Genomic DNA, 22,462 nt, shown 5'->3' with positions numbered 1-22,462 from the left:
AACACTGGTTGAAGCAGCCCGTTAGTGGCCGGTCTGAGTTTACAGCGCCATTTATCTGGATGTGGGACATTCCAGCTGGATTTTGAAGCCGCTCACAACATGCTGGGCCCCTGAAACACATAACACACAGTGTTAGTAGCTTTCTGACACAGCTCTATCAGCAGTCATGTTTTGCCCCACATAGACCTGCTGAGCTGTTCTATCATTCTGACCTAGAAACAGGGGGCCTTGAAAATATATAATTGGATTGGATTGGCACATACAACTAATCTACAATGTTAATGTTACATTTGAAATGTAGAACACAACTATAAATATTTGGCAGTGAAATAATAAGACAACAATTAATTTCATTAATTAATAATTAATTAATTACCCCATAAGTCAGGTTTATGATGTCACATTACAGCATCGTAACATAACACTTTGCATCTTCAAAAAGTATCTTTTTATAACACATCTTGGGTTCAAGCTGTGTTTATAAGCTGCACTACGTAATTTGCACTTAAATATAGAGCAATATATTGGAAAACAAGTCTTTGTGTGACATACCGAAGCAAACCTCAACTCTGCCTTGGTTGATATAACTATCTGTTTTCATGTCTTTAATTAGTTGCTGCTTGTCAAAAAAAATTACGAAATCTTATAGGAAAAATGATCAATTATTGATATTTGTGAGTATATATAAAAAATATACTGTGCAACATATTATAAATGTGAACACCATGTGGATAAAAGGGGATTTGAAAAAAAAAGCACTTGGTATTCTAAGGAAATTAATACTTCAGAATTCTGTGTGACTAAAAGCCTGTGGAAAACACACACACACACACACACACACACACACACACACACACACACACTTTCTATGAGTGTGTTTCCTAGTGTACATTGTGTCATGGGAGAACCTCCTCTAAGGAAGGAGCATCTGTTCAACACCCCTACACACCACTAACACACACACACACACACGTACAAGTAGCTGGCTTTCGTCACTTCTTCTTTTTGTTTCCTGGCTCCCCAGCTGCTCGGACCCTAACCCTCCCCTCTTTCTCGTGCTCTCCTCAACCCACTCCAGTTCTCTCCTCTCCTCACTGCAGTTGTGTGTGTTTTTGGGTGAGCGATGTGTTGTTCCGTGGGTTTCGCCCGGTCTCTGGGCCTGGCCCTGCTGCCTCTGGCCCTCTGCTGTATCGTGGCCAACCTGCTGCTTCTGTTTCCCATGGGAGAAATCACCTACATCCAGCAGGACCGCCTGGCCAGCTACATCTGGTACTTTGGTGGACTAGGAGGAGGGGGAGCACTGGTGAGCAAACAGCTGCCTTTATGTTCTTATATGATGATGAGTATTTGTTATATGTTTTGGTATGGTCACATTGTTTTTGATAGAAACGTTTTCAGTTTGGGTCAGATCATCTGGCTTTCTTTAGGTCAAAGTTAGTTGTCTGAGTTGTTGGGCGTGTGCTCACTAAACACCAGGTGCTGGACATGCAGCAGTGACTTATTTTGAAGAAAGATAACCACATAGTAAGGTCCCATTACTTTACTTAAATTAAATGGAGAGCATGGTAATCCTTTCTTTAAAAGCTATACTTTAGTATCATGGGATATACTTTAACAGCATGAGGTCCAAATTTACTTTTTAAATTTGATTTACATGAAGGTGTCTCTTCCCATGGCAAAAACGGTGTATTCATTCATTTTATACTAATAAGTGACTAAGTAACTGTAAAATGTTTTTATTGCATTAAAACTAAAAAGAAATAACAGTATTTCAGCCATGGGCCGCTCGAGCTCAGCACCGAAAGTACTTTTTAAAAAAGCATCAAAATAAAGCAGCATTCACTGAAAACTAACACTGCTACATTTAGATACACTGTACTAGGAAGTAGACTGAAGCCTTACTTACTTTACATTCATAATGCTTTTTGTTGCAAGTTACATTAATCTGTATGCAGGGTAGGCTTTTGACTCATAGAAACACGATTTTTAGGCTTTTTTTTAAACAAATGTAAATGATTTCCCCTTCAACCACTCAGTCTTAGTGTGCCTGCAGTTGCTCATTGAGAACAATGAAGTGTTGTGGGAATTCACAGTTAATCCGTCTGCTACATGCTGCTGATCTGATGGGTTTATGCTCCGACTGAACTCAAAGGAGCTGTTCTTAATTAGTTTTAAAAAAAAAGACAGTCTCTCCTCTGTCCTACCTTAAACCAGATTAACCTCGCTCACCAGACTAGCACTTGTTTTGGGTATATACAGCTTCATTCAGTAAAATATTGTGATTTTTTTTGGTGGTTTGTAAGAAAAAAGAGAGAGCTGATAAACAGTGTTGCACCTAACTGTGATAGATACCATATCTAAACACCAAACAACTCTAAAAAGAAAGTAGAATGTAAAAAATAAACTATAGCCTACGTGACCAAGCATGTGTCCTCTACAATACCATATTCAACTTTCTGATGCAGAAGAGGGACAATTTAGTCCTTCTCACTTTAAAAAAATTACACTGTACTTTAGTTTCTGCATGTTCTTTTTGCATATGTTATTAGAAAATAGTATTTCTGCAAGCACTTTTTCCATGCTGTTTTCATTGTTTTCCTCTTTGGGCTTTCCCTTTCTTCTTGGAAAAGACAGAACATTTAAAAGTCAAAGAGCAAACTGAACCCCTCTGAGAGAAATCTATCTTTAGCTTCCTCCCTTCCTCCCTCCTTTTTCCTTGTTTCTCCCTCTTCCTTTCTCACTGTGTGCACTTCCCTCTGTATGTTCAGTATCTCTCTTTGGCCCTTTTCAAAGATAATGTTGTATAGGGACATCCAGGATGTGTATGTGACGATGCTCATGATCTCTGAGGCCTTGGGAACTTCCGCCCCCTCAGTTGGGACGTGATTTAAAGACCGTGACCGCTGAGAGAGAGACAACAGCACAGGAAAGAGGAGGAAAGGAAAAAGGGAGGGTGGGAAATTAAAAGAAAACAACCCTGAAACAAACACACAACACATTTATGTAAAGGTCTCATGTCATGGCCATTTCAAATGATTATAATTCCATTTTTTTACTGGGTGGACGGGGCGGGGGTGGGGNNNAATGTGCAGACAGTTTCCCCAGCCCAGGAGCTGAAGGTGCATTTATCGATGGATGGATTTGTGACTGGAAGCACCTGCTAACTTGTTGGAGAGCAAAAAAAAAGCAGAGGACACTGCACAGTCCATGAGCAGGTTGAATGCTACAACCTATTGGTTGACCTGTTAGTGCAATAAAAGAGTTTCCTAACTATTGATAAAAACCCAATTTGGTTCTGTGAAACCTGAAACGGATATTACTTGTTTTTGTTACTTTCGCTCTGTAGTGTTATGTTCTTAAATGTAATTTAAAGGGGACCTATCGTTGCAAAATTACACTCTTGTGATGTCTTTTATACATAAATTATGTCGTCCCCCGGTGCGTTCGCGGGGCAACTCCTGCAGCATCAGAAAATAAAACCCTCTCTCTCTTTTCCTCCGTACCCATCTTTTAAAAACAGCAGGGGTACAACGACGCGCGGATCCGTTTGCTGGCGAATCTGACCGTTTTAAAACGGGGGTACAACGGCAGCGGACCCACAGAAAATTGCTATCAGAAACAATGCCTGATGTGTTTCGGACATAATCTCGTCTTTGTTTACATTAGCAAGCCTCACTAACACTCAGAGCTAACCTGTACTTAAGAGCACATGTGTTTAAAAAGCAGGAAATAAAAAAAGGAACTCACCTTGTGATAAACCCGCAAGAGAAAAAGCATTTGAGCTCCATACTGTTTCAGAAATAATCTTTGATGTGGTTTAAACAGGATGGCGTTTTATCACAACCAAATTTAACTTGATCTCCGGTAGAATTCTGATCAGGCATTTGCTCCGCCTCCTCTTTTTTTTTTTTTTAAGCCAAGGACCCAAAATCCGCGTTTCTCTAACAGGGCTGCAAAAGAGGGGTATGAGCAGTATGAGGCATGGCTACAATGGGTGATCTGTTTGGTATTTTAAGCCAAAAACTTCACAGACATGTTTTGTATAGGTATGGCCTTACAATATATGTTTCCAATATGGCATAATAGGTCCACTTTAAGTTAACTTACTGTTTTATGTAGATGCCTTTTATTTTGAAGGCGGGTTTACGCAGTTGACAGGAAGTTGTTTTTGCTATGGAAACAACGTGACAGAGAAAAGGAGCCGGAGAAAAGTAATATCTACATATGAAGATGGAGAACGTAAAGGATAAAGTTTATGTTTAAGTTTAGCACCCCCCGAAGAGGCACAAGGTTGGTTTTAACTATAATATAAAAATGTGGGTTGTTTGTATAGGCTATTGTGGTGACCAACTATTTATACACTGGGTTCATAATTCATACATGGAACTACAGTTGGGGGTATTGTTCCCACACGGACATGTTATGTGTTTTACTATATGTTGTGTGCCCTCCTCTCTACACTCTCTTCTTCCCGGACTGCAACCGGATAACATGACCTTAATTACTCTCTAATAAAGTACCCTTTTGCACCTTCCTTGCACCGCCTCTGACTCCCTATCTTTCGGCACTACACTATGCTGTTTTGTAGCTTTGCTGTCTGTTTACAGTTAACGTTTGGTAGTATGCTAAAGTGATTCTAATACGGATGGAGCCTAAATGTATTTGTTATTTTTGTGTCTTTAGCTCTTGCATTGATATTGGAGATTTCAATACATTCATATCATCAGTCAAGTCTTCGACCATTATTTGGAGGGAAATGCTACTGTACAACGATGCTTGGGAATGGGCATTATTATACATTATTAATATAGGCCAGGCCTACCTTAAAGTCATTTTTCCCCCTGGAAAAAGCTGGCCCCCCTATTGTATACAGGCACGCCCTAAAGTACATTTCTGCCTACGCTACTGGTGCACAGAGCAGCTTTTCCCCAGGTAGGTCCGATTCCGGGGATCGAGAAGCACTTTTGTTTTTACCACAGTTCTTTGGAGGACAAATCACTTCATAAGCTAAATGACAAGATAAAGGGACCCAAAAAAAACCTCTCTAACTATCAGAAGTTTACATCAGTCATAATGTAGATTTGTGATGCTAAATGGTAGCCATACTCATTTGGACTCAATTAAATGTAAACAAATAAGCCTGTATAAAGTGCACACAATACACATTGAAGATATAAAGCTGATGTTTCTTTGGTATTTTAATACATATTCAGCAGGATGAGGAGAAGTGAAAATGCCAAGGACTAAATAACATGACCTCCAGTTTTCCAATTTAGTGTATTTCTGAAACAACAGCTATTAGGCTAATATGCATAATATGAGACATTATGTGCTTTACCTTATTCTAACAAAAGCGTCAGAGAGGATGCTAACCCCCCCACCTCTCCCTCTCACAGTATTAGCTCGTGGTATGTTCCGTATTTACTCACAGCGTGACCCCTCCCTCAGCAGCGTGCATCCCGAGCTGCAGGTGAGCAGAGCGGCTGCAGCTGCTCATCACAGCCGGCTGGATCACCGCGGAGCAGGATCACACACAGGACCCGGAGCTGCATCAAATCCGGGGAGCGCGAGCCGATCTGCGGGTGCTGATGATGTGAAGAGGCTGCCGACTGGTTTGTTCCCTTTCTTTTGGTTCTAGAAAAGTCGTTAAACCTAGTTGTTACCTCCCTTCAAGGCAGGATTATATGAAATGAACCCATAAAAACAATTTGGAATCATTATTAATTTCATTTCACTCAACAGGTTTATGTTCTTACTTCCTTAAACTTTACCGAGGCTGTAACAATTAATTATTGACAGCATCATGTCATTTACTAATTATTTTAGATTGATTGATCGTTCAAGCATTCGGAACATAGCGACGTCATCTTCATCAAAAGTCCTGCAAATAAATATGTTGCAACACAGAATAATAATTAATGACTTAAATGATTATCAGGATTATTTATTCATTTTCCAAATGTTGAAGATCAAAAATTGTATTCGTCCGATAAAGAAAACAGCGATGTGGAGATTTAAAATATTATATTTGTGTAAATGAATTACAATATGAAATACTGCATGAGTTTGTGTATAATAATCTTAGTGTAATATCACACTACAATCAACTGTAACGCTATATGTTTTAAGACAGAGACCCTTACACATGTCAGGTGTTATGCAGATGTTAGGATTGCCTTAAGGTGAAACTAATTGAAAACACTTAAGATGTTGTGAGCAAATGCAAGAAGCAATTAGCTTGTATTATTAATGGGAGTATGGTGGAGGTGTATTCATTACTAACCTCTATGGATTAGGTTGCACTTGTGTAAACAAATACTAAACAGTTAATGTGTGCAGGTGATAGTACTACATGTTTTTTCACACACACAAGAATGCATTAAATCCAGACAGTACATACAAATAATAAATGTGACAGTAGAGGTTAAGAAGCAGACAATAAAAACAGACAATAACATAAAACAAAGCAACAACCTATTAGAGAATATATTAACAAAAGATAAATGACCACAAGAAGCAGAACAAATATACAACGAACCAACCATAAGACACAAATCAAATAAAAACAGAGAAATGAAAAACAATATGGGGAATAAGAAGATACAAAATGAAATATGAACGTCAGGATGAAATAAATATCAATTTGAGTTGCATGTAATGCCTTTATAACATGTTCTTACTGTTCTTGGTGTCTTTTTAAGTCCATAAGGCTTCACTTCTTGTGACTGTCAAACATAGTAGGAACTTTGCTTAGTGCCAACATTGAACGAAGATTGATTTAAATGTTTCCTCTTCTTTGTTTCCTGTTTCTGTCATCTCTTCAGTTTATATTGGAGGCTTGTGACCATGACATGTTTCCACCCAGCGAGACAGTAACCTGAGAGCCCTTCCGGCGGGAACACCAGGATGCGTCTCACTGCCTCACAGCTTATAGGGAAGACCAGTGTTAGAGACAACAGCTGGAACCGGGCCACTGCAGCCTTGATGCTCTCCCTGTGTCTTGGCTTTCCTCCCTCTGTGGCCATGTGCCCACCCAACTGCCTTTGTGCCAGTGATATTATTTCCTGCAGCGGGCGCAATCTGTCTGTGCTACCCTCTGATCTCCCAAGCTATGCCACACGGTTGGACCTGAGCCACAATGCCCTCACCGCCCTGCCTGTGGACTGGACTTCCGGACCGTTTGACCGGCTTGGTACACTGATTCTCAGCCGAAATTCCATTAGCCAAATTGAGGGAAATGCCTTCACTGTGGCGCCGTATCTCATCCACCTGGACATCTCTTCCAACCAACTAACAGTGCTGAACTCGTCCATCTTCTCGGGGTTGAAGGAACTGAAAGAGCTGCTGCTGTTTGGCAACCAGATCTCCCAGATTAATCCCGGGGTCTTCAGTGATCTTTACAGCCTGCAGAGGCTCTACCTCTCCGGGAACAGACTGCACGCTTTCCCCTTGGGGCTTTATTGGGAACCTGGGGGGCCTCGTAATCTGACCTTTCTTGATCTTTCAAAGAACATGCTTTCCAAGGTTCCCGTCCAGAGATTGCTGTCTCTACCCCTGCAAGGTGGAAATTATTTGCAGGAAAATCCTTTGGTCTGTGACTGTGCTTTACTTGCTTTGCTGGAGTACTGGATGTGGAGACAGTATCCCCCCCTGATAGTCTTCCGCGGTGAATACCCATGTAGAGACGATTCAGGACCTGAATGTAGCCAGCAAGTAGTTTCAGATATGCCAGTTGAGGCAAACACGTACCAAGTAGATCCTGGTAAATGGCTAAGTGTGCCATGTCCAGGGTTGACTTCTCCAACACAGGACGTGTTCTGGGTTACCCCAAAGACTGTGCTGAAATCATCAACCAACGATACCAGTGCTCGCCTAATAGTCTCCCCCAATGGCACCCTTGAAATCCAAGAAGCCCTGATGGAGGATTCTGGTGTGTATGTGTGCGTGGCAGCTCGAGGGCGTCACTTTGGCCCCAAAGAGTCTCCTGAGGTGAATGTTGTGGTTGGAAACCAAAGCACGGCCTCCACAAGCGGGTTAACGCGCCGTAAAGGGGCCGAGCATTTCAATACTGCATTCACAACCCTGGCTTCCTGCGTGGTCAGCATCATTCTGGTGCTGCTCTACCTCTACCTCACTCCCTGTCGATGCCAGGAAAACCGGGGTGGGGCATCGGGAGGGTGCGGAGGACGAGCATTTGTCCTCTGTGCAGACCCCAGAGAGGTAGAATCAGGACAGCGGCGGTCAAATGGAAAGAGAGTGGCTTTCTTAGAGCCTCAGTTAGAGGACTCTGATGTTGATGGTCTAAAAACAACAGCCATTCATTTGGGTCATGTTACCACTGAGGGAATTCTCAAGAATGGAAGTAGGACAGTGGGACAGACCCTCACAGACCCTACTCAAATGGCATAGCACAAACACATTCCTGTAGTGTTGTCTAAACCCTGGATGTTTGTTGCAGATGAGAAAATCCATTTGATGTGATTTAATGTAATGTTGTTCTTGCAAAGTAGTTACGTGGGGTTTAAGTCTGAAGCAGGAAGTGCACTCCTTTCAATAACTTCTCAACTGTTAGTGCTGTCTGTTTTTGACATTACGTGTTCTTATGTAAATGTCATTGTTACCACAGGAAATTGTAATTGCAAAGGTCATGTACACATCGGTAGTGTTTTTAATTGGACTGAGAGGAATATTCTCACCTGTTTTAATGAGCTGCTAGAGGCATTGATGGTCATTACACATTGTATGCTTTGTGAACACTGCCACCACAGTGACCCTTGTTATTTTTCACCGCCTCTCTCGTAATGTGGATCATTATCCAAAACACGTCAGTAACATGTGTGACATTACATGAATTTTGATGTTTTGCAGATCATGCTGTGTCTGCTTCACGTCTTCTTTGAATTATGTAAATCAAGTATAACCCTATGAAAGTTCCTTTATTAAAAGCAATGAAATGCTTCAAAGCCTGCCGTGATGCTTTTGGGTGGAAACCTACAAAACATGAAATATATCAAAAGGAATGCAAACTTGTTTTTAGTCAAACACAAATGCATTTAATTCATTCAAAATTGCGCAATTCTCTTAAAGAGGAGGTTTGGGGAGAAACACAGTATAGGCACACGATTAACAAATGAACCTAAAAATGAGCATGATATGTCTTCTTAAATGTTGTGCTGGCGGTTCATTGCTAATCAACCAGAATTATAAAAGTGAATTTCGGACTCACCAGGTAGCTGGAAACAAGAATCGAAATAAACAGCAATGACGCTTCAAGTCTGCTTGATGTGTTTGCTCACACATCCAGTATTTTACCTTATCAGGTGATAATATAACAGTGTTGTTATTAAACGTTGGTCTCACTGTACCCCAACTGGCTAAAAAATCTATCAATAATACTCTTATAAAATAGCATTTGGATGATGCATTCTCGCTAAAATCATAATCCTCAGAGCTCACTGTGAACTAGGGTAGAAATGAATAGTTACATTTTTTTCTTTTTTTGACATTTCACCTTTCAAAAACATCTTGAAAGGGTCATTCTAAAACTGAAATTATTTAAATAATTCAATACTACTCAAGTAAAAGTCCCCTTACACTCTTGTTTGTTTTGGATTATCTGTAGCGACCCAATTTTTTAAATGCCCCATTCCATTGTGATACCATACATTTTATTCTATTGACTTCCATTGCATTGTGGAGCAGGCAAATGAAAAGTATCTGTATGGCTGTATCGAGCACCATATCAAAAATGTTAAAGTTGTACAAGCTGCTGTCCTCAGTTGGGACGAGAGAGCTCTGATCTGGACCAGTGCGTCCTAGTTTGCATAAATACTTGATCACTCATCCTGATCTTATTCATCCTGTCAGAAATATAGTTCCTTGCTAACCTTCCACCTTGTTACACTGACACACAGCTTTACTAATGGCAGATACTCAGAAGAACTGACCCTTATGGGATCAAACGAGGGGGGTTTGGGCTCAGGGATCAGCCCATATTAGTGTCACAGAAATCAGAGCGATTTCGCACACCCAAATTCGTCCTCAATTATTTTATATGTGTGTGGAATAATGTCTAAGAAGAGCCTTGTTCTCCTTTGACGCACATGTCCTATCTTAAATGTCTGTATACACTCCTGTTATGTTTCAATATAAGTGTTTCTTTTATCCTATTGTGAAGGGAATGTAACAGCAATGCTCTTATCTGACTTGTGCTCTATTTATTTCCATCACATTTCTCTCTAGAGATCTGGTCAAAGCTGTTTTTCAGTATTACTCTGAGCTCAAATGAAAAGAGGCCGTTTCGGTGAAAACTGAAAAGTAGTGTTGCATCAGAAGGATTTGAGCATGACAAATAACCTCTGAGTGAGTCAACAAATCGCATTTCAAAAATCCTCTTACAAGCCTTTTGGATGGCTATTGTAAAATAAAAAGAAGCAAAACCCTTTTAGAACCTTATTTTTCTTATGCATTTCTCAGGAGGGGGAAGGTTTGGTGATTCTTGTTTGGGGACTGATGGTCAACTGGCATTTGATCGACTTCTTATCTTATATACATACATCATTTAAGGGTGATGATATGGAGCTCTAGCGTACGAGTCAGGAACTGTAATTTCAGCTTCCTCTCTGATTCATCAACCACGTCCATCACTTGTTTCCAAGCGGGGATTTTGTGTTGCTGCTGCTCAGACACACGTCCGTTGATTACAAATACGTTTTGTCAATCACTTTTATTTAAATGAACCCTCTGTCCTGACTGTAAGGGCAGTGAGGAGGACACAGAAAGCCTTTAGAGGCATGGTGTTGAATAGAGACCTCAGCTAGTGACAGATCCCACCGGGACTAATTTAATCCCGCACCTCTCACCGTGACGTAGGTGCTTTCACAAGTCCAGATGGACATTTAGATTGTTGCAGGTGTTGTCTCTCCACTAGAGAAACTACTGCTTTTCCCATTGCTGCTAGTGGTCACTTCAGTTAACAATATCAAGCTAATGCCTGTAAAAAATGTAGAACCCTAATCCTGATTTAATTTCTGGCACCTAGGTTTTTTTTAAGTTTTGAAGGGGCATTCTACAAATATAAAACAAAATAGAAGCTTAAATGCAACACATTTATGACAGAAAGACCATAGCTGGTATAAAAGTCCTACCGTCATATAAACGTGGAAGACCTGTTTATGTAGAATACAGCAGTTTGACATTAATATCCGTTTTTCCCTTAAAGGTAACAGACATCTTGGTTTGAGGAACAAAAAACTACATGTTTTTTATAAAGGGTTATTTAAATCCAGATATGTTTGCACTATACTATTGCAGTTTTTGTATTATTAGCACTGTACTATCAGCGTAGGTGTAATAATATAACTTTACATAACGTATGAAATTCTGTGGAATCCTGCAAAATTAGACAAATACAGTGCGACACCGCAGAGGCGTTTTAATCTCTGAGCCCGATCTATATGCAGTAATTTCACGACTATCCATAATTCAGATGCTGAAGGAGTGTAATGGATGTGTGGGTTGTAGCTGGAATAGGAGCATTAATATGTTCACATTTCAGACAATGGGGCCATTTTAAATTTTTTTGATTATCATGATATTATTAATGTTGGTCCTTTCCCCATGTTCTGACAGTTACATTAAAAGCTATTTGACGAGTATACAAGGACACAATTAATTCAGCCTCATTTCACCTCAGGCTTCCGGTGTTTCATAAGCAAAGATAATATGATACTTTCCACAATTCTCCTTTGACAATATTCGTATACAGCATACACGAAAAATGAATGCCAGTTGATAGACACTTCCTCTATTTACAGCACAAAGCAAATCTTTGAGTGGACATTTGGAGCCCCATGGGGGTTGACCCTATTGTGCTTTTATCACACCTTGTACACCTCATACTAGAGTAATGCTGCTGGCATGAATACAACATCTCCTTGAAAATGCATTTATATTTCATGTTTTTCATAATGATTGGAAGTGAAGAATTATTGACTCTATAAAAAAATGTAACAGATGAATAATTGAAAGCAGCAGTTTAATGAGAAGTTAATGTGGAATACCTTTGAGCTTCTAACGCATATGAAAAAGGACATTTAAGATAACACAGAAATCATACAACCTGCAGGAGAACATCTGTAATAACTGTGAGAAGCCGCGTCAATAAGCTGTGGATCATGTTTTTGTCAAGCATGCAGGATGGACTCATGTTGTGATGTCCTACTTGTTCCACTATATAATGCTTATCATGCATTTAAATCAGCTACAGTTAAATCAGGAGAGACCTAATTTTTTGATTTACAGAACATTTATTGACGAATGCGGCATATGATATAAATGTTTATAGTCTTTGGCGATTAGACCCCAATACCGATATCGTATATCTTAAGTGGGAAACAGGTGGTGATGCTGAAGATCTGGATTTGATGAGGAGATGGGAAGAAGAGGAGATGTGATGAGGTGTGGTCTTTGGATTAGCTCTCTTGGGCACTGGACATTATGACAGGAGGTAAATGGAGTAGAGGCGGGCCCAAAGTTTGACTGCAGCACAATGATTGGCTGCTGGAGATTGTGGTGAAATATAATTGGTTAAAAGAGAAGACCCATGATAAGATGATTATATGCAGCGGTGGAGTGACTGAATGTATAACCAGTCTTCCTGCTTGAACTTGAGGCATAAGGGGTTGTTTGAATATGTAGAATAATAAATGGATAAAGTAATTTGAGAAATAATTCGTTTATTTAAACTATTATTTACAAAAATGGTTCAATATGAATCATCTCCAGTATGCATCTAAGGGCAGCCATTTCATTACATTCCATTACATTTCACTACATGTTACTTGTTAGACACTTTTATCCAAAGCGACTTACATACTCAATACTGTGGGCAATCCCCACAGGAGCAATTTGGGATGAAGTGTGAAGTGTCTTGCCCAGGGACACAACGACATGTTGACATGTTTGAACCTGTGCTCCCCTGATCCCAACACCAACGCACTAGTCCACTGCGCCACACGCCTCATTTTCATACCTTTTTATATGACTGCCTCCAGACAGCTTTAAAGATGAATATGAAACCAATACTTCAAACTATAAGACCAATACTGTATGAGTAACCCTTTTAAGGAGTTCAAAGATCATTATCAAGGGTCATGAACATTATTTAGCGAGCTTATAATGATGAAGTGCTTGAGAGTAGAGCAGTAGAGCTTAGGATAGAGACATTATGTTTCCTGTATGCTTTAGTTTAAGAGGCCTGTGAGCGAAAGTGGGGGAGGCAGAGAGAGGGGAGTGTGTGATTCAGTGATGTGAGAGTAAAGTGAGCTATCTAGTGAAGGAGTGAGTGTTCAGCCCACAATAAGATAGGGAGGAATGATAATGACTGATAAGCCAGGCTGTTGGGCATAATGTGGGACCATCGGAGGGAGGAAGGAGTTGGTGAGGTCAGATTGTCATTAAAATGTGCAATCTGGAAACTGCCGCCAGTTTACATATTGTCTTGGATTCACAGTACAGTATAAACAGAACATTTATTATAAGTTAACTCTCTCTTGAAAAAACTTGAATTGACAAACTCTCGCAGCTCTTAAGCCCAGTTATGTAGTTGAGGTGTTTGTGTGTTAGTGACATTTCCTCTGAAAGAGACAAGAGAAGGTCACATACTCAGTCTAGTGACAGCTTAGAATGAAGATCATTTGCAATAAGAAGCTAATGACGGCAGCTTAATGAAGTCAAAAGCAACACGACTGAGTTTCAGACACAGGGAGTATACAAGGACACAATTAATTCAGCCTCATTTCACCTTCCTTGCTGTAACCATAGCAGTTACCTCCCCCCCATCACACTTTACCCAGTCATATTGCTTGAGGGTGCATTGTTTGTCAAGTAACCTTCATTTCCCTAAAGTCCAAGTGACTTCACAAGGGCATAATATAAGAGATGAACAACTTTGTTTCAAGAACTTCTGAGTTGTGTTGCCCTGGAAACCGCTGTTGTTCTTTTCATGTTGTTTCTTAGTTTTCCTGGCATGGCAGCCATGATCCAGGATGTGACATCAAGTCGTTGTTCTCGAGTGTCTGAGTGCAAACAATCTGCCCGCCAGCAGACAAACAGCCCTCCTTATCTGAAGCATGCGGTGATTCATCAGTACACCATGAAGCTATCGTCTGATGTGTTTTGGCCTCCAGTGGATGTAAATATTCCAAATGAACTGAGACGTCAGGACATGAACACATACATATTTGGGCAATCAGATGTATTTGATTTCAAGCTTAACTGAGCCGGCATCACAGACTCTCAGAATGTTTAATACTGTTCATCTTCAGCAGTTGCCTAAAATATAATACATTTGTCCATGAAAGAGATTCAGCACAATGCACATAGAGCGTTTCGTTCTGTAACGGAGGTGATCTCTGGGGCCATAGATCTCGGCCTCCGTTACGGATTGTGTAGCTTCGTTGGTGGCGAAATGTATGTAGTTTGTGCATCTGTTTGTGTTTTAGTTTGTCTGTCTCTGTTTGCTGGTTTTATTCTGAAAAGTGTTCCCCTTCCCCCATGTCTGTTACTGGTGATTGTGGCCACCTGGTGCCCTGTGTTGTCTCCTCCCCCCTCACCTGTGTCTTGTTGGTTTGATTAGTCTGAGGGTATTTGGGCTCTGTGTTTCCTGTTTGTGTGTGTGTGAGATCCTTTTGGCTGGTGACTGTGCTCATGGGAACAGCAAGATTGAGGCTGTGTCCTGTGCTCGAGTTTAATAAATGCCCACACCGGGTTATATTTTTGGATGTTCTGCCTCTGCCTCCTTGCTCGGTTGGGGCCGCTCAATTGTCAGCTTCACACGTTCAGATGGGATATGTTTGTAAGAATGATGGACGAATCCAATAAGGTCAGTTGTCTGCGGCAGAGGAATATCACCGCAAATTCCAAAATGTTTGTGGTTTGTGGGATAAGAGGTAGCAGGTCAAGACGACAGAGACTTTGAAGACTTTACTCTCCTTAACGGCCCCAAAAGTTCCCAATGGCCTTCCCTAAACAAAGGGAAATGTCTGTTTTGTTCTGTATGTCCTGCCACCTTTACTAGCTGGTCGCCATGTTGCTTTGTCACAGTGGGGTTATCAGCAGCTGGGAACTTAAGGGCACTTGGAACACAGATCTTTTCTAAAGCTAAATGCGCTATCCGGCAACGTTAACCAAAGTGAGAAATTATTTGTGTTGCCTTCCCGTTATTTGGATACTATTTATATACTTGCTATACACCCTTTCAACAAGTGTCATAAAAAGTTCATCCTATCCTTTTTCACTTATCCTGCTGACAAACAATTTTAAGTGACATAATGAAACTGATTAGAGCTGAGAGAGTGAACCAAAAAGTGAAGTTAAAGGCTTTTAAACCAAAACAAAGAGCTGAAAGAATATCCAGGGAAAGGATGAGCATCACCTTTCACATGACCCAGTTATTTGATCCATTGTTAATTCAAATATGTTTATGAACGCAGATTTAATATGGAACATTGGACATTCCAAGAACTGAAATCAAAAAGTGATATGTCTCTTTTTCTGAGTCAAGCTTTTTTCTTTGTTGCTTCATAATTTCCCCCTGTCCTTCTGAAGTATTCACATCATTGAAATACCACTCAGAACCATTTTGTCCTGTTTTCTTTCTTTGAAAGACCTTCAAATTAAATAAAGATGTTCATCGTTGCCGTTTCTTTTCAGAATCAGAATCCATTATATTGCTAAATGGATTTTACCAATTTCTTTTGGTGTAGTAGTGCAGAACATTTTAAAAAATCAAAGCAAGTTTTGCAAAGGTCAAGAAACAGAGAAGGAAAACAAAATAAAAATATGAAAAACATATATATGTAGTGGTAGATTTGTGCAGAAATGTGCAAAAAGAAATGCACTGTACGAAGTATACAAATAATATACAATAAAGTCTTTATCACAGAACCTATGCTTTGCTAGTCAAAATATATTTTAAAATAGAGAATTAAGGTGACAGGTCCTTCCATGCTAAATATAAAAGTCATCATTACTGTTTAGTGAGTCTACATATCTGTCTTTCTTTTACAAACATGCTAACCCATCTACATTCCCTTAACTCGGCTGCCAAAATGAAGGATATGAGGAAATGTCAGATGTTATCCTCTGACTGCCTTACATAACTCCTAAGCGTGTGTCCGGGATAATCCTCTTAGGGAGGAGAAGAGTTCCCCTGATAGAAAACAAAACACAGTTTGCCTCCTCTGTCCCCTGCTTTTAATAATCAAAATGGAGTTTCTGCCAATGCCACCAGAGTAATTAATCTTTGCTGGAGGACAAGCCCCTGATCTCTAATCTATGATTATTTGTATGTTCAAAATGAGCAGATATTGATAGATGTTGTTGTGTAAATGCATGTGTTTGGGATTTGCATTGTGTTAGACACAGCTACAGATGTATTTGAAAGTGAAATTATAGAATCACTTTTATGCTTTTCCGTGGAGAGGCCCATGTAAATACATAATTGTGGAGGCAGTGCTGTGTTTCATCAAAGCGTATGGAGCTTTAATGACTGAGGGGGATAACAAGCTGTTCTTCCTTTTGGCCAACTGCAGCATACAATCTGAATTGATATTAAAACATGTGTGATGGATGTTAAAGGATAATCTCCCCCTCCCTGAATTCACTCAATTTGCATTATGTACAAATTGGGAAAAGTATATTGTTGTTATTGTTATTATGTAATCATGAGAACCATGACAATAACTTAGTGTGACTGTACGGTGTGCTGAAGTGTAAGCACTCTGATCCCCTCTGGTGGTGTGAGAGAGATTTACATCAACAATGATGTTTACACAGAGGCTGATTTTAGCAACCCTCGAGGAGTTTACACTCAACTCAACTGCAAACCTCTGCTTGGTGGGTAACAGCTGATTACAGTGTTGTTAAAGTGTTTTCAAATATGTCAAAAGTATAGCAAATAAATAAAGGCCTAAGCCATTTCTCCCCAGTCTTGATATCACAAAGTGGCTAAGGCTTTGAATGTTTTGTTGGGAAATGGAATTCCCAGAAGGTTTAATAATATGTATTATCATTATCTTAAATGGCCGATTTCTGCCTTTGCAGACCATTTACATAAACAACTACTTATATAACACAATACCTGAAAGGAAAACCCTAAAAAAAGCATCATATGGCCCCTTTAGGTCTGCTTTTAGCTCAAATGTCATTTAAATAAATCTGCTCTGTATTCAAATGTAAGGTGGTTTTGCTTCTAACAGTAGAATCATTACATATTTTTGCACAGGTATATCTTTTTAGGGAGGTTAAAAGTGTTGTACCATCTCAATTCGACACAAAGAAAGAGAAAAAAGTCAAAGTCAAATGTATTTACAATAAATAATGTTTATTAATGCAGTTATGGATCTAAATTCAAATGGAAAGCATTTTCCATTCTAGCCAGCTGTAGACACTGCCACATATTTCATAGAGATATCTAAATAACTTTTATTGGTGGGATTGCTGGGCCAACATTTATTATCCTTTTTCTTCTGCAAACCTGTTCAACTTAATTTAAACGTCAAAATGTTCAGCTCATCCACGACATTATCAGAAATAATCGGTGAAGCATAATCGGTCAAAGCTTTTCTGGCATGTTGTGCAGAGTTAAATAAAAGGACTCAATGTTTTAAGTTAGTTGGGTTACATTTCTCTTTAAAGTTTCTCTTGAACTTATTCTCAGACTTTGCAAAGTTCTGTCATCAAGTTGTAAACAAATGTGTCCTTGTTTAAACAATGAAACTATGAACGCAGACAGAATGACACCTAGTAAGACAGGCTTAGAAAATACATTTTAGAAGCAAAACAGCAAAAAAACAAGTAAACAAAGAACCAGGACTCGGGTTTCCTGACATATATATGTACCTGATTTACAGGTATGAAGGCATACAAAGGCTTTGACGCTTGGTCGTGCTTTAAGGAATGATTTGTTGGCCAAATGTGAGTGAAGAGAACATCAATGTATATTTGTATGTGGACATCTTTTTATTTGGAGAACTGTAAGCTAGCGTTGTTTTTACCTAACCCTGCCACTCACTTTAAAAAGGTAGCTCCAAATTCTAATTCAGTGAATTTGTACAGTCAACGGGTGTAACTGCAGTTTAAAATATCACGCACGCACGCACGCACGCACGCACGCACGCGCACACACACACACACACACACACACCCCTCAACTCCTTCTTTATACAATTTATAAGAAAACCTTTTATTGCTCGCACTATAACTATCATTCCAACTCTACATACTTCTTTAGCTGCCCCTTAATACATTTTTTTTAGCCATAAATGCAGTTCAGCTTCAAGCTCTTTATTAAGCAATGCTACTCAGCACCCTAATACACATGAGGCAAATACATCTTCAGCTTTCAATCAACACACTTTAGCTACCGAGTACAGACTCATTTATTGTCAGTAGCTAGCCAGCAAGAACACCGCAATTTCTTCAGAAATTGCATTATCAGTTTTTTATTGCACTAGCAGAGCAGATGGCCGGACATTTAAATATCTTTATTTACAATAAAGCAGCATGTGAACTCCTCAAACAAGGAGAAATGTAAACAGGGTTTGTCATTCAGTAAGCTGGGAAGAGTTTGTTCTCTTGTTTAAATCAAGAAACAGTTTAGTCTTGGAATCTACATTCAGGATCTGAAGACATACGCTGTAGCATAGATGGTCCAACGTGGTTAAAACACACGGAAAAAACAAAAGTAGCAAAAAGAGGACATCCGTTATGTTTGAAGCCACAAGGCCCGCTCGATGCAGTTCATCTACTGTCCTCTTGGAGGTGCTGGTCTGACATGGCTTGAGGAAGGAATGAGGGTCCATTATCATGCAGGAAACCCAGCGCTCCTCCCCTTTCTCCACTGTGCAGTGAATTTCAAACACCAGTTGATAACCTGGGAACAGGAAAAACAATATGGTAAGGCCTGTTAACACTGGAAAAACATAGAGCATTATATAAGTCAACAACTCTGAAAGGTTTAATATGAGTTTGTCGTTCCTTGGTTTTGGCCACAAATTGTGCCAACTATTCTGGCATGTTGGGTTAGGGTCAGACTAACCCTAGACTAACCCTAACCCAACGGGTTAGCCTAACCCTATCCCATGTTTTACAATGTAAAATGTATTTACCTTTAACCACTTGTGGACTGAGGCTGGAAAGAGTTCAAATTAAATAAAAAACTCAACTTAACCAAATAACTTGTTATGAATCTTGTGAACGTTAGCTTAGCTACTTTCTACTTAGATTTGTATTATTGTATAGCACATACAGGATGCAATACATTGATTAGTGAGGCTTAGGGGAGCATGATTCAGGAAATATCACGATTAGATTCAAAATCAATTCGCGATTCAAATCGATTCGTGATTCAAAATAGCTCAGGAGTCCGCCCTGTGAGGCATGAAGGGCGGACAGAGTGAAGAGGATTTCCTGGTGTGCTTCCTGGTTGCTGCATAAAGTCTAAGTGCCATGTTAGCGGTACATTACGGGGGCTCACGAGTCCGGCCTGTGAGGCATGAAGAGCGGACAGAGTGAAGAGGATTTCCTGGTGTGTTTCCCTGGATGCTGCCAGTCAAAGTGCCATGTTAGCGGGACATTACGGAGCTCACGTCGTATAAAAAATGGAAAACAGCATTGTGGCAAGAAAAAAAATGTGAATCGATTCTTGGAATTTCTGAATCTAATCTGAATCGGCAGAGATAGAATCGCGATTCTATCTCTTATCTGTTTTTGTGCACCCCTAGCAGACATTACACTCAATTTCAGAATATGTTTTATCGAAATGTGGTCTTTTTAAAAGAATAGGTCCTTGACTAAACAACAGACGGTAAACAATAGTAAACTTTCTAGCCACCATCCCTTGACTTTCTCCGCTCGAATAGCTGCTCTGTTGAATAAAATCCAAAACAATGATTTGAAAAACTCTCTTCTGTAAAGTTTTAATCCATCCAGCTTACACAAATTAAATAGCCAATTATATAAGAGGGCTCTTAAATGTACATTAAACATGACACTGACCTAACAGAGGCTAAAACTGTATGTCCCCGGAAAGCCTGGGCCAATCATACTTCTAAAACGGTAGTGTTCATATATTTTAATAGTTGAGCTGCTAACATTGGCCAGGCTTCCACACAGAGAAAACCCTACAGTTTAACCCGAAAAGAGTCATGAATCGAGCTGAATAATGTCTTATAAACTGTTTTCTGATTCTCCAACTGTACCAGTTGTTGCGTTCAGGGCCATTCCTTGTGATGGGCCTGTTCTTTCTTCTTCTTCTTGTCGTTTTTCTCCTTCTGGAGTCTCTCCAACTCGGCCTCATACATCATCTCCTGGATCAAGTATTTCTCTCTACGCATTCTGTCGCGCAGGTCTTTGGGGAGGTCAGGGATCAGGTATGCAATCAGCGTCTTGATGGAAAACACCATATGCTGCAAAAACAGAGCACATCATTACCTAACCGTAGCCATAAGGCCAGAGCCATGTCTCCTAATAAAACAATTAATTAATGAAATACTAAAGTGATGAGGTGGGAAACACCGAACACAGGGAGTTTAGAATTTGAGACATTGACATTGATGATTAATAATAATGATATTATTAATACATTTTATTTATAACACTTTTGATGTTACTTTAAAACGCTTAGTGAGTAGATGGGCACTCAATGGTGGAGACAGAAAGCTTAAAAGCATTGACAACAATATATGAAAGAATCCATTTCCAAAGCCAGACTGCCGTCTGTTATCATTAGTATCAGAAAAAGACGCTGACCTCAAATACAATGATGAATGCTAGGCGGGCAGCCAGGACGTGCCAGAACTGCAGAGTGTATCCGTACGGCTCAGCGGAGTCCGGAAGCTCTCTGTAGTCCCGATACCTGGTGGGTCCAACAGATGGGTTCAAAGGTCATCACAAAGTAGCACTAAATAAATCTAGTCATGTCAGTTATTCATTGGCCAGCAGAAAAATCTCTAAAGCTCAGCATGTCGACACAGCTTAATAAACAGAACAAGGCAAAACCAATTTGTATTTATTTTTATTAAGACTCAAAACTAGAATTATTGTCTTGCGCTCTCTGCCAAAAAGTCAAGTTTCAGTATATATTTACATCAGTCCAAAATCAACTGTTTTTTACTGCAAAGCTGCGCCCAATCATGTAGGTAACACTATTGCAACAGCAAAAACATCTAACTCTTAAAAGGCAGAGACTTAAAAACTGAAACAAATGGTTGCATCCAATTCCTCTTAAAAATGCTCCCAACAAACATTTATTTTTTAGTGCAATAGAGACTTGTAAAATCTTACCTGCAATACTTCACAGCTTCTCCAAACAGTTCGGAGCCATTAGTCATGGACTGTGATTTCCCCTCGAAGTCAGACACCCGGAATATTGAGAGACTGGCGTTAACGTAACCCATCATACACCTGTAGCACATTAAGGAAGTCATTAAGAGGGCACTTTATCACTATATACTAACTCGAAAACTGTTATTTTAGAGTTGTATTCAATTACTTGTAGATGGTTTAAAGAGCCTGTGACACGAACCCAACAACTGTTGTGCAATGAAATAGTGGGCTACTAGTAATCTCGAACCGTCAGTTTAAAAAAGAAAAAGCGATACCGTTCCGATAAATATCAATAATTTCGAACATCGCGGGAAAATTCCTTCGACTCATTTTGAGGTTTTGGGGGAAGCCGGAAGTGACGTCAATGCGGGAACGCTTCACTGTGCGGCGAGAGAGCCAAACACGGACAAAGTGTGTTGTAATGCGTAGAAATGGTGAATTACTGAGTTTAGGCACGTTAATAACGTTTTAATGAAGTTGACTACAGTATATTCATATTTGTCAGTGCTTTCATGTCAATTCGGCGAACATAAACATAAATGATCGTGGTGAAGATGATGATTAAATTAGGATAACAAATCGATAGTGAGAGCTGCTGAATTTCCTCCCGTCGGATGTGATATAAAAACAAATCGATTATTTTTGTAAACTCAAGTGGATGAAACTACATTTATTAGTGCTTTCATGTCAATTCGGCGAACATATGATATATTAAATGATCGTGAGGATGATGATTTAAAAATCTTTTGTTTGAGCCGGTCTGCATTTCCTGATGAGAAAACAAACCTTAGCTTTTTGTAGTTGCAGTCAGTGGTGTAGTGGGCGTTGGACGCGGGGGTACGCCGTACCCCCACTTATTTGAAGCATGATTTCTTTTTTTAATAGTCTAATACATCTAAAATCATTGCCAGTGTTATCAGTTGCAAGTGTGTGTTTGTTGTAATAATGACGAAAACATAATAGGCAGATTTCACAGTAATTATAATAAAAACGTAGCTCAAGCATTTATGCAACTTGATTTGAAGCGTGTGTGTGTGAGGGGCAGAACTGTGTGTGTAGGGTGATCAGGTGT

The 22,462-nt window shown here is 39.7% G+C and overlaps 3 protein-coding genes across 6 annotated transcripts in view; 2 read left to right on the top strand and 1 right to left on the bottom strand.

The window, feature by feature from the left end:
- The window catches only part of klhl5 (kelch-like family member 5), an 81,660-nt gene that overhangs the window by 44,117 nt on the left and 15,081 nt on the right, over window positions 1–22,462 (top strand). The gene's annotated exons all lie outside the window — the stretch shown is intronic.
- Window positions 5,504–8,920, top strand: LOC104951365 (amphoterin-induced protein 2-like). The gene is made up of 2 exons (XM_010778003.1): window positions 5,504–5,612; window positions 6,825–8,920. The coding sequence occupies exon 2, from the start codon at window positions 6,907–6,909 to the stop codon at window positions 8,407–8,409; it is 1,503 nt and encodes a 500-aa protein (XP_010776305.1). The 5' UTR covers window positions 5,504–5,612; window positions 6,825–6,906; the 3' UTR covers window positions 8,410–8,920.
- LOC104951371 (anoctamin-4) overlaps window positions 17,392–22,462 on the bottom strand; it is a 255,164-nt gene continuing 250,093 nt past the window's right edge. For all 3 annotated transcript variants that reach the window (XM_010778011.1, XM_010778012.1, XM_010778013.1), the window contains 4 exons: window positions 21,349–21,468; window positions 20,815–20,920; window positions 20,265–20,471; window positions 17,392–18,937 (listed from right to left, as the gene is read on the bottom strand). In XM_010778011.1, coding sequence (XP_010776313.1) covers window positions 20,277–20,471; window positions 20,815–20,920; window positions 21,349–21,468 — 421 coding nt within the window. In that variant the 3' untranslated portion in view covers window positions 17,392–18,937; window positions 20,265–20,276. The remainder of the gene's footprint in view (window positions 18,938–20,264; window positions 20,472–20,814; window positions 20,921–21,348; window positions 21,469–22,462) is intronic.

Source organism: Notothenia coriiceps, unplaced genomic scaffold (assembly GCF_000735185.1).
Source record: "Notothenia coriiceps isolate Sejong01 unplaced genomic scaffold, NC01 NC01_scaffold00018996, whole genome shotgun sequence".
In the NCBI taxonomy this organism is placed as follows: Eukaryota; Metazoa; Chordata; class Actinopteri; order Perciformes; family Nototheniidae; genus Notothenia; species Notothenia coriiceps.
This window is presented reverse-complemented; position numbering and strand designations above follow the sequence as displayed.

Excerpts from the sequence above, each read along its gene's own strand:
- LOC104951365 (XM_010778003.1), top strand. The coding sequence starts at position 6,907 with ATGCGTCTCACTGCCTCACAGCTTATAGGGAAGACCAGTGTTAGAGAC.